Raw genomic sequence first — 12,172 nt, 5'->3', positions numbered from 1 at the left:
CGCCTACAACATGAACATCAGACTGCTGTTGGTCCCTATATTTTATTTATCCATTGATGATTGGATTTGCCCTATCTTTGCACTCTAAAAATTTAATAATTTTTTACTAGGTTTTAAAACCTTGCTTGGGTTACCAATGGTTTATTTTTAACTAGGCTATTAATATTAGTTCCAAGCCGTAAAATAGGCTACTCTTTTATTGAGCTAACAATGTGTTCCATTCTCACATTTAAGCTATGATTACCTCTTTTAGCACAAATCTTAAGTCAGGTCGCGCGTCACTCAGATGGCTCGAAGCGGCTTGTCTTCTAGCCCGCAAAGAAAGCTGGTAATATGATGTTGCAATGTTTTGGTACAGCGTAATGCTAAAGTGTATCTCTGCAATATTTCGCCAGTTGTTCTGTTACTTTAATTTAAACGAGTTTTTTTGGCACTTCGCCAATAAAAGTATAAAAGGTTTTGTCGACTTGCATTCACTTGAAGGTTCATTGATATTTATGTACTGCTACTACCGGAAGACAAAACAAAAAATTTCAATCGCTTGGTGATGCTGTTTGTCTAATGAAAATAAAGTAGAGCTGCAGAGTCAAATCGAAAACGAAAGATTTTTGACATTTCTGGCGTCAGAGTCAGGGTATTTTTGATTCAACGCCACAAATCTGAAATAAAGTTTATAGGTTAAAACAATATGTTCGTGAAAGAAAGAAAATACCTGCATCATAGTAGCTTATTACCTCAACAAAATCCTCTTCGACTTCCTCTGGCATCCTTCGCCATTTGAACAACTCCAGAGAAGCAAGACATTTCCTCCTGTCAAAAATGGAGGCATCAACATGGTGGACATCCAATCTAAATTCCAAACTAGTCGCATAGACAGAATTCGGCACCTTTTCCCACTAGAAGACGCCACCGAAATCTGGCACGAATGGGCCATGTTCAATTTGAGTTACAGAATGAGACACATCAATCCTCATCTGTTCTCCAACAGCATTCCGCATGCCCCGATTCCAAACGAAATGTATGCGGACATCTTCAAGTCCTTTTGCAAACTCAAAGGCTTGAAACACGACTGGGAAAATACTTCCTACAAAAATATCTACATCAATCTGAAAACACAAAATGAAAAGAAAATTGACAAGATTGATCAAAACGGAAAGAAGATTCCTTGGAACGAAATTCTTCTAAGAAATAAAGAAATCAAATTTCTCCTTCCACCTCACCTATCCTCCATGTCCTTTCGGATTGCACATGGAGGATACAAATGGGGAGATTTTAATAGATCAATACATTCTGACAGAATAACAAATTGCAAATTCTGCAGAAAACAAGAAGATAATGTGGCCCACGTCCTCACCAAGTGCTCCTTTGCACAAGGAATATGGGAGCGCCTGAAACAACAATATCTTGACCTAACCAAGGAAGATATGGAAATAACAAAGGACATGATCCTTTACAACCAACTCCCTGGAGGACAAAAGAACAACCTGATCCTTCTGACCATGATGAATGTCGCCAAGCACACCATCATCCAAAAGAAGAAATCTCTGGACATAGGCGACACATATATACAGGACACAAAACGGTCCACCATTCAAGCCCTGTGGGTCATCATGACAAAAACGAAAGACATAACACAAAAGCATAACATTCCTTTGTCATCTGACATTTCTACTCCTTCCAAACCTCCTCCTACGGTCAGAAGAAAGAAGAACCAGTCGAGATCCACTCTTCAACCGCCCTCTCAGTCGTCCTCGGTGGTAGGGATGACTGATTGCAGCGGTGGGTCTCACTAGCACAGTACGGTCGTAGATCATCTTTGAAGAAGTTTTAGACAGCCAAGGGCGTAACAACCCACCTTTAACCCGTCCCTCTCACTCATCTGCAACGGCCTGATGCCGGAAGAGTGATTGCAGCGGGAGATCTTTAACCGTCCCTCTCCGTTGTCCCACTCGCTCTGGGATGACAGGATTGCAGCGGCCCATTCCAAGACGACTCTGGGGTCAGCGAAAGCTACCCTCTCTCTGGCCGCTCCTCTCTGGCATCTCCGCCAAATGAGGTGTCAGACTGCAGTGGCCCGTCTCCCACAAGCAGGTGCCCTTCTTCAAGCGGGCAACAAGAAGATACACACACATAAACAATTACAAATAAAATTAAAATTAACTCTCTACCAAAACGCGCTAGTTCTTGAGCTTGACCCGCCATCTCCTAGACTGCTCCAAGATCAGCAAGAGGAAAGTTGAGACAGGCAGATCAGCTTGAGGCAGCCACTAACCAAACATTTACATCCACAGATTACCATCTACCGCGGTGGGTCCCTTCGGTCGTAGTGAGTCCCTCGCCTCCCTGGTAGGTATCTTCCATGTAAGTATGGTGTGCCTGCTGAGTGTTTGGGTGTGTGGACGGCTCCCGGAGCGGACGCATTAATGATGAGACAGGAAACAAATCCATTCCATATGGACAATTTGTAAACCTGCAAGATGTAGTGGTATCCATCTTGAACTCTGAGCGTTGCGCGAAAAAAGAAAAAAAAAAAAATACCTTATTCGACTTTAATTACATATTGCAAAACTTTCGTAGACATTTAGTGTTTTTTCCCCCTGCTAACCTAAAACTGTTTTCAGTACCGGTACGCCGAATCTTATACCTGTCTTACAATTTAGAAAAGTATTTATAATAGACTTGTTGTAAAACTTACAAATATCAAAGTGACGACTTTCGTAATAGTCCTTAAGCTATTATGTGCCTTAGCTGTGATTGTTCAACCAAGACCGTCAAAATCTCAACTAAGCAACCCTTTAGCCAACACCAAATGTTAGATAATTCTCACCTATTAATAGTTTACTGACAAACAGTTTTTTTGTTTTTGTTTTCATAAAATTAAAGCCTTTCCTTTCATGTTGAAGGACACTTACAACATGACTGCAAATAATCACGAGGCTGATCTGTTTGTACTCCATCATGTTAAAAAAGGCCTGAATTAACGCTTAATCGAATTCAAATCTTAAAAAAAGGTCTAAATTGGTGTTTTATCCAAATTTTTAACTTAGGTTAGTGATGCTGATTGTGGCGTTTTTGAATATTACGCTACTAGCTGTTTACTCCAGAGTTTTTATAATTGAGATAAATCATGTTGAATGAGCGATGTTTCTTACTGAGTGGGTTTCCAAGTTTCCTCATAGAGAATTTGTTGGCTCACAGTCCACGCTTGTTTGCATTTGGCACTTGTTGGATACGCCACCATGCTGTCGTTTAATTCCCCGCCAGCTACCACTTGCGTCGCCGATATCCAATTCAACCACGAACCAATCAGATGTTACGTAATTGTTCGTGATGTCATTGCAAAGCTGCGTTTTCCGTGACGTGAAAAAGGGCGAAAAGAAGATGATACAAAGCAAATTAGGTGATGGATTCTCTGTCAGCTGCTTGGCTTAAGGTTAGGGCTACAAAGTAGTCATTTCCATGACATGGATTCGATTACCACCCCTACCATTAAGCTACTCTGTTTTCTTCTGTAACTACCAAATGAAGCTCAAAACAAGGAATAACTCTCTGACTGAGAGCTAAAAGGGTCACAATTGGACGGCAGCCTCTTATAACATGTTCTGATTGGTTGAACGTAGCTTCTGATTGGTTGAACGTAGCTTCTGATTGGTTCGTGGTTGAATTAAATATCTCCATGTTAAAGTGCTTACAGCGTACTTCAGCTCTTAAACAGTCATTGAATGAAAAATTTAACAAAAGACGTATGAGCAAATGGATAATTCATTTTCTACATCAGTTTAACCGATTTCCAGGTGCTAATGCAAGAAACGCAGAATAAGGTGTTTGAACAAGGTCAAGCTGCGCTGGTTGATCAACTCTCGGGGTGTGCGCTTGAGCAACGCACGTTAAAAGGACTGCTCTCTGTTCAGTGGCATCTAATGGATGGAATAGTTCCCCGGCAACAAGACTTCAACAATCGGAAACTTCACTCTGTCAATCTGGGTGACCGGGCCTGAGTCAGTGATTCAAAGCCTCTACAAGTACTGTATGCGAAACTTTCAGGATTAAGCTCTGCAAGAAGCTTTCCCAGTCCGAGGATAAAGATTCAATCAATCAAGGTAAAGTCTGAAAGTAAATGATCATGTGGCTAGATTGTTTGAGCGCTCGTGTTTATGAGAGAAGAAACCCGTGAGTAACGCTTGCTTAAATCTAGGGGTGTGAGCTTGAGCAACACATTTTAACGATAACTTTCAAGGACATTTCAAAAACAGGGCAGCTTTATTCAGTGGCATCAAGGGGACGGAATAATCTACATACAACAAGTGGAAAATTTTACCCTAACAATCTCGATGATCAGCCTTGGTCACTGGTTCAAAGCCTTTAGGCTACAGGCGTGCAATAGCTTTCAAGTTTCACTTTGCCTGTTTTTAAAAAAAAATAACTACAATCCATGATGCCAAAGGACTGGTATTAACACAGAATCATGAAAGCGCTATAGGCGTTGGTGGATTTTGAGTTCGACATGTTCACTAAAAAACATCGACCAAACGACAAACGAGAGGTAGAACAAATCATTTTACAAATCTCTTAGTTGGTTTTTTAATCTCAATTCTAAACGAACAATTGCGTCATGCTCTTCTACATGTTTTTTTTTTTTTTACATAGGAATTTTTAATTTTACATTTTAAACTGATGAGCCTCAGTTCATACATTTATAACATTGTCATAATATTTGACGTTTACAACAAAAAGTTGACCAGTGATCCATATAGCTGTGCTTTTTCGGACAGTCACATAATCCAATCAGCAGTCTACACATTTTTTTCCTCCTGGACTTTTGTAAAGGCAGAAAGTCGAATAAAGTGGAAGAATGAAATCAAAGTTTTTTGAACAAACGTCTTGTTCAACTAAACTAAAGTTGAACCTGAAATGCGCACAACACAGCAAATATATAAGAACAAAACGCAAAATACGAACGCAAAAACAGTTGATTGTGCAAATCACTGACGCTACGGTGTCATCTTGACAGAAACTCATGGCAAGGATTAACTTTAAGACAGTTCGTCTACAGTTCTGAAGAATGCAGCAATAGAGGTTTGATCACGCCAATAACAATATACATTTGCAAACACGAAAACTTTCAATTACACAATGCTACATTTTTTGAGAGGAGCAGGTTACGACAGGTTAGTGTGTGGACGATTAAACTTCTAGTATGTTGAAAAAATTAAAGCAAATAGATAAAGCTTCATTTAAAAGAAATAGAGTCCTTGTATGGCTCACGTCTGAGCTTCCTCATTCTTCCAAGTGTCGCTAAGTATGTTTAAAGGCGACAGCATTTCCCCTGATCGTAAAAGATTCCAGTCAAATTCATAAAACCAATCGTGGGAAGAAGCCTGGAGAGAAAGGCGCATTTTTGAACCGCACAAGTGACACAAATAATAACAAAATCATATAATCGCAGTTGAAAATGAACGTTCAATAGCGGTAGAAATAGCCGTCATCAACGAGTCACCAGCTATTAAAAATGGACTCTTTGTATTAATTTTAACGTCTGCAGATGTTGATTTAATGCAAATAAGACTAACTTTGCTAACTGGAATCGGCCTTAGCCTTGGCGACATTTTCAGATGTTTAAAAAGATGCATTAAAAATGTCGCTATTGCTGGCGCAGAAAAGCTGCAAAAACATTCTTCAAAAGCTAACTGCAAACTCTGAGCTAACTACACGTGACGTACTTACCAACCTACGTCACTGTGAAAGCTTCAAACCGCAGTATAATTAACTTTGAGACTGCAGGTTATAAAAATACAAGATTTATAAAGGATTTTGCTGCAAGTCTATAACCACACTCACCTCTGAACCAAGTCTTCGAACGGGCTCGCGGTAACAAAGGGCTCGGACGAAGGAACACGTGGAGTGATCAAGATGATTTGGGAACACAACCTCTGTTGAATGACGATATTTTTGAGATAGAAAGTTAAGAATCAAAATTTATTTATTTGTTTTTTTTCTTCAAAGTGTCTGTTTGGAAAGACAGAATTTAAAGGCATAGTAAATGAAATTTTCAAACTGGAATTAAGCATTAAAATGCGTAAACTGAACACTCAAGAGAACATTTCATAAAAAAATTAATGAAAAAAAATTGTTTTCAATGGCGCTGGCAAGGCGCAAAGTCCAGTGTTACATTTATTTTTTATTTTTTGCAAAATGACCAAGAAGTGGAAAAACTGCTCGAGAATACGTCACCAGCGACTAGCAGTAGGCCAGTAGCTGTAGCGATATCAAAAGTCTTTTCGAGCGTTGGTTGGAAAGTTCAAACGTGTTGCGTTCCAAAAATTTTCACATTGATTCAAGGCCTGGACACGTTGAATCCATGTAAAAAATGCTGATTACTCCACGCCTTCTGAATTGCCTAGCTGAAATCGTTTCACATGCCTTTGTGGAATTTGCCTTCAAAAACTTGTTTTTTTACATTGATTAAAGGCCTGAATACGTTAAATCTATGTAAAAGAGGCTGATTTACTGTTTGAAGAACAAGAGCTGCCATTTGAAACTCACGCAGTAAAAACTCTTGCCCGATCAGCTGATGGCTAGTCGCCCGTGACGTAGACTGTATAATCGCACACTTCGCTGCTCAAGCCCATTCCCGTTTTGAAAGCTCAGACAAAAGCACGCGCGAAATGGTGATCAGACCGCAATGGGGCCAAATTTTTTTCAAAATTGTTTTATGGTAGCATGTTAAACACAAAGAACGTGGAAAATTGCCAAGTCAGGTTTTTCCTTTAGTATGACTTTAAAGCACAAACATTAAAAATTCTTTGCTTTGCATTTTTGCTAAATCAGTTCTGGCAGAAAAGTTTTGTACAACAAAAATCTTTCCAAATCATTTATGTTGTGTTGGTTGAAAGTTACAATTTGAGGAACTGAAACAATTGAAACATAACTTAACCTTAGGCGTTTGGAAATTTTTTCGGATTACCTGTAATTCCTCGTAACGTCGCTTTATAAGTATCCAAAACCGCATGACGACGAAACGGTGATCGACAAGTCAAAATTTCGTAGGTGACAACACCCAGAGAGAAGTAATCAGCACTATACGAGTGACCACTGTGTAAGATTATCTCTGGAGCAATATACCTTGAATAAAAATGACAAACTAAGATTTTAGGTGCATCACTAAAACTTGGGCTACTTTATACTGTATGATAAAGCTTTGGTAGAGAGTTTGCATTTTTGAACCATAGACAAGCAAAACAAAGTAACCTTAGCGAGTTTAACTTATAGCGGTTAGATATTTTGTTTTGTATGTAATACATTATGTTAAACCGCTAAGGTTACTCTGTTTTGCTTGTTTATACTGTATGTTATGTCTTTGGCACGTAGTTTTTCTCTCGGAGTAAAACAACAATACGTGCAAAATCCTGGAAAGTTGGGAGAAAGGAGTTATGATTTTTCAAATGAATGCTTTATAAAATATTAGTTTTTGTTTTTGAATATAGATGAAAACAAAAATGTTTAAAAACATCATCTAATGTTTGTAAAAACTTGTTATTTAACGACCAATATTAGGTCATAGGAGTGAATTGTATTTGTAGTTAACTACAAGCGCGCAAAGAATAGGCTACTTTGCTTGCGGCAAATTTTTCAAATTTAAAACTTTACCAAGTTTTTGAAATTATTTAATGTATTAGGGCGTAGTTCTATTGAAAATCAACTAACCAGTAGCCATGTTTTTGATGCCATCCTTGATATTAACGCAATTGTTTTCTATGAATTAATACAATTCGCAATTAAATTTGAATAATTTTGAGAATTAGAAACAACACGCTTTAAGTTTTATTTCCACCATTTTTAATATCAAGGGAGTCTGAAACTTTACGATAAAATAGTCAAGTGGCTTACATATTATTTTGTAGGAAACAACAACAACTCGAATTGCTAATTGCTAATACTTGTTATCCAAAGTGACCTTGTTACGTTTAGGACTGGGGGTTCCGAGAACAATGATTTGTTTCAATGCTACTTGGATTTGTTTAACAAATTAACTGGAATTTCATCTTTTGCTCAGACTGTTGAGTTATTCTATAATTGGGCTGGATTTAATTGGAGATCTTTTGGTGACTTTGCGTCTATCGAAGTATTGGCATCAATTACTGTGCGCTCTGGTACAAGCTCGGTATTGTATGAAAACTGAAAATTACTAAACAACTCATTCAATTAGATACGATAACAAAAGAACAAGATTGGTCACCCTATGCAATTACACAGATGAACTGAGAGATGGCAAAAGCACGTTTTCCATTACAGGCTAGAGAGAAAGCTGAAAAATGTAAATTTTTAGATTGGCGCTTTGTGGTTTTACATACTTTCGTTTAAATACATGTTGTAGCCTACCAATGTTTTAATTTTTGTTCTCAAACATGTCTTTTTATTTGTTATTATTAAGTTAAGAAATGAATTAATGATTATAATCTTACCCAGGTGTTCCGCAGAATGTATGGGTTTGTGAAATACCCGTTTCCAATGTCTTACAAAATCCGAAATCACCAAGTTTTAAAATTCCTAGAAAGAAAATTGGTGAATTAATTTGATTTTAGATGCACTCACTGAAATTAAACTATGTGATCATTTATGGATGCTGATTACTTATAAAATTATTTACTTATATAGGTTGAATAAAGTTCATACAGGTATAAAAACAACGTGCACGGACATTTTGCCGAAAGGACATTTTGCCGAAAGGACATTTTGCCGAAAGACATTTTGCCGAAAGGACATTTTCCCGAAAGACATTTTACCGATGGATAAATTGCCGAAAGGACTAAGGTTGTGAACGATAGACTAAAACACACTGTGGAGAATATCGATACATATAACACAAAAAGCAGTTTCGGCAAAATGTCCATTCAGCAAAATGTCTTTCGGCAAAATGTCCTTTCGGCAAAATGTCCTTTCGGCAAAATGTCCGGGTACCTAAAAACAATGCCAGATGGACACAAAATGCACTTACAAACATAATTCCCTCACATTCTTATGGAGGAAGTTTGAAAATGAACATAGAACAATGCTGGTAGTGTTTGTTATCAACTAGCTATAATCAATGAAACAACAAGAGTTCAAAGTCAGTTTCATGATCAACTTAAGTTGATCACTGTTCATTGCTTGGGGCTATGTCCGTCCAAAACTTGGTCACTCATCAATTGTTGTAAAAGTAAAATGTTTATCGATTGTAATCCAATTACATACCTCGATCTCCTATAAAAAGATTTTCCGTTTTTACATCTCGATGGATGACTCTTAGTACTCGGTGAAGATATTCCAAAGCCTCTATTACACAAGCAACAATGAAACGAGCAACATTGACTTGCACTGGACCAGAACGCTCCAAATAGGAGAAAAGGTCTCCTCCAAGGCACGCTTCCGTCAGCAGAAAAACGTGATTAGAGGAACAGAAAGTCTTAAATAATCTTGGGATAAATCTGCAACAAATCTCATTTTAGGCAAGAAATTCTGCAACGTTTTGATGTCTGCTGTGTGTGAGCCAAAATTAACTAATGCGGTAGCCTAAGCTACGTTCACAACAATTACACTTTAACTCTAAAATACTTCATTAAACCATGACCTTTTTTGTCCTTTTCAAACAAATGATAAATCAGAAAAATAAGTCATGTGGTGTTTAATTTTGAAAATAGGCTTTACATTGGTCGAAAATATGTTAAAAATTGCTCAAGCAAATGGAAACTGATAAGTTATAACTGTTGTGTATTGCAGTAGTTCGTAGCCTTCCAAGTTATATTTGTTGTGTATTATAGTAGCCTAGTTCGTGACCTTCTTTAAATTTCTGAAGAGTGTTTGGAGAAAGAAAATGTCAACTCCAGTTTCACAAAGGTAGGCTACTATATATGGTAAGCTCTGTCACTGAGTTGGAATTTAAAATAGCGGTTTAACAAAATAATATCATCTTTAAAATAATGTTGTTTTACGTTTTGCGGCAGTCATCCTTATAAACTGTTGATGGCTATAACTTGGTCTATAGGCCTACAGCTATAGACTGGCAGTAATTACTCTACTGTAGGTTCCAATGTAATAATTAAATTGATTATATTACACAGTATCTTTCAACAACAATTAGTGATTACCTGGAACGTGCCAATTCCAAAACTTCTTTTTCGGCTTCGAACTGTCGGACTTGTTTTGGTTCAACAAAGTGTCGTTTGTTGATTTTTTTCATGGCAAAGAAATCTTGCCTTCCTTTTCTGCAAGTAAATAATCAAGCTGCTGAAATATGCGTATTTAGGCCTAAATTTTCTGCATTAGTTTCGTTTATTTAGAAAAGTGTTGAGAGTATTCGGTGCCTAGACAACATAGCCTATCACTGCACTGATGAGCTCCATGAGGTGAAGCTCATCAGTTTATCTGTTTAATCCATGGGTTTGTCAGTAGTTTTTGTTCTTGGTGGTTGTTGTTGTTGGTGATGAGCAATTTCCAGTCGCTTTATTTAGGACTATTGATTGTTGTTCGATTGTCGTCGCGATCACCTCCGCCACCTGCTTCCATTTCTCCCAGACTTTAGGCACCAATCATGGTTCATTGCAATCGTCTTCGGGACAGTGACCTGGTCGCGTGTCGACGGATGGACAACTGGGCACTCCAGCAGGACATGCTCGACAGTCTCTTCTCCATTCTTGAAGCTGCAACATACGATGTCTTCTGATCTTCGAGTCTTGTGCTGCCAGTAGGCTATCAGGAGATCCGGATGATAAACGCTGCGAAGTCTGCCTGTCGTGACTTGTTTCTTATGAGTCAGTTGTAGTTCTTCAATGCGATAGATTTTTTCTTCTCTTTCGTCACCGGTATAGATGTCTCGCAAACGTTTGTGCTGTTTTGGAGGACCTTTTATTGTTATGGCTGCGTTTGCAGCTGTGTGGTGCCAGTTTCCTTTCTCAAGTTCTTTTTCTGTTTTTTCTTTCTTGTCTACCATCTTATTTCCTAATGTCCCACGATGGTTGGGGTAGACTGTACCATGTAAATGTTAGAACGCATTTTTGTTGATAGAGACTGTGTAGTAGTTCTACAATTTCACGTCTGTCTCCATCTTGTTCTTGATGATTCTCTCCACTTGTTAAAAAAGTGGTTGGCAGAAACGGCACAAAGCAATAAGAATCCTTTCAAATTTCTGTATTAACTTTTACAGACGCTTGTAATTAAAAATGTTTTGGGCTCGCTAATTTACTCGGGTTCAGCTTATTTTAATAAAGCTAATAAGCTTGTTTTCATTTGTAGACTACTCACAATTCTTTTTTCTTATTGCCTACTATCTAAAGTTGATAGGCCATGATACGATTCTTTATCGCTTGTTTGGAAATGCTACAGTGTGCTGTCGTGGCCTACAAACTGTTTTAAGCATTGCATGTAAAAACTGCCAAAAAAGAAGGATAGCCTTTGAATCGATGCGACCATGCTTGGTCATGTAAAGATGTTGCTATCGACCATAACGTACGTTACAAGGCCTACAATAAACAATTAAACATATGTCAACTAGTGTAAATTAAAATACACATTTTACAACGACTATTTAATCTAATATGACATTCTTTTATTCTTCTGAATAGTCATACCTTGTCAATTTAATTAAATCCACCCTTGCATATCCACCTCCTCCCAAGTATCGGACGTGATCGAAATCTTTTAGAGTGACGTCATTCCACTCCACAGAATCACTGGTTTTGATGACTCGAAAAAGTAAAGGAAGTGATCTTGAACTGTTCGCTTCAGTCTTCATTTCTTTAGAAAGGAGCTCTTTTGTTTCAGCTACTGTGACAGCATTGTTGTGTAATGATTTTGTTTTGCGATGTTGGTGTTTCAAATGATTTTGTCTCTCCGCATCAGAACTAAATCCACTATCAACAGAAGCTTTGTCCCATTGAGAACATTTTCTCGCAACTATTTCACTCATGATCTTTTCAAATGAACTGAATAACACTGACTAAGTAGGTAGCCTAGATGATGAATCTTTTTATTGCTGTTCTCGGATAGCTATTGCCCGGGGCAAATTGAATTTGACAGTAGCCTACGTCACCAGAAAGGTTTCCGTTTACTATCTCTATAAAGCTGCATTCAGTAATTTTCTTCAGTTTTAACAGTTTTAAATCTTAGGCTATCACAATATTTTACAAAAGTTTCTTTT

The 12,172-nt window shown here is 37.8% G+C and overlaps 1 protein-coding gene across 2 annotated transcripts; it reads right to left on the bottom strand.

Annotated features, from left to right (window-relative positions):
- Positions 1–4,604: 4,604 nt before the first annotated feature.
- Positions 4,605–11,952, bottom strand: LOC145786709 (cGMP-dependent protein kinase, isozyme 1-like). 2 transcript variants are annotated; one of them, XM_082598430.1, is made up of 7 exons: positions 11,604–11,952; positions 10,125–10,241; positions 9,232–9,464; positions 8,463–8,547; positions 6,965–7,122; positions 5,839–5,930; positions 4,605–5,378 (listed from the first exon to the last, which is right to left on the bottom strand). In XM_082598430.1, the coding sequence occupies exons 1-7, from the start codon at positions 11,939–11,941 to the stop codon at positions 5,262–5,264; spliced, it is 1,140 nt and encodes a 379-aa protein (XP_082454556.1). In that variant the 5' UTR covers positions 11,942–11,952; the 3' UTR covers positions 4,605–5,261. The 2 variants fall into 2 exon arrangements, with proteins under 2 accessions (XP_082454556.1, XP_082454557.1); XM_082598431.1 differs by having other exon boundaries at positions 6,965–7,092.
- Positions 11,953–12,172: the final 220 nt, after the last annotated feature.

This window comes from Aplidium turbinatum, chromosome 17, assembly GCF_918807975.1.
Source record: "Aplidium turbinatum chromosome 17, kaAplTurb1.1, whole genome shotgun sequence".
Lineage (NCBI taxonomy): Eukaryota > Metazoa > Chordata > Ascidiacea > Aplousobranchia > Polyclinidae > Aplidium > Aplidium turbinatum.
This window is presented reverse-complemented; position numbering and strand designations above follow the sequence as displayed.

What these genes read in the sequence shown, in the direction of transcription:
- LOC145786709 (XM_082598430.1), bottom strand. Translation starts at nt 11,941, where the DNA reads ATGAGTGAAATAGTTGCGAGAAAATGTTCTCAATGGGACAAAGCTTCT. An exon ending in GACGTTACGAGGAATTACAG is followed by an intron (nt 5,931 to 6,964) that starts GTAATCCGAAAA and finishes GTCATTCAACAG; the next exon opens with AGGTTGTGTTCCCAAATCAT. An exon ending in TTCGAAGACTTGGTTCAGAG is followed by an intron (nt 5,379 to 5,838) that starts GTGAGTGTGGTT and finishes CTTTCTCTCCAG; the next exon opens with GCTTCTTCCCACGATTGGTT.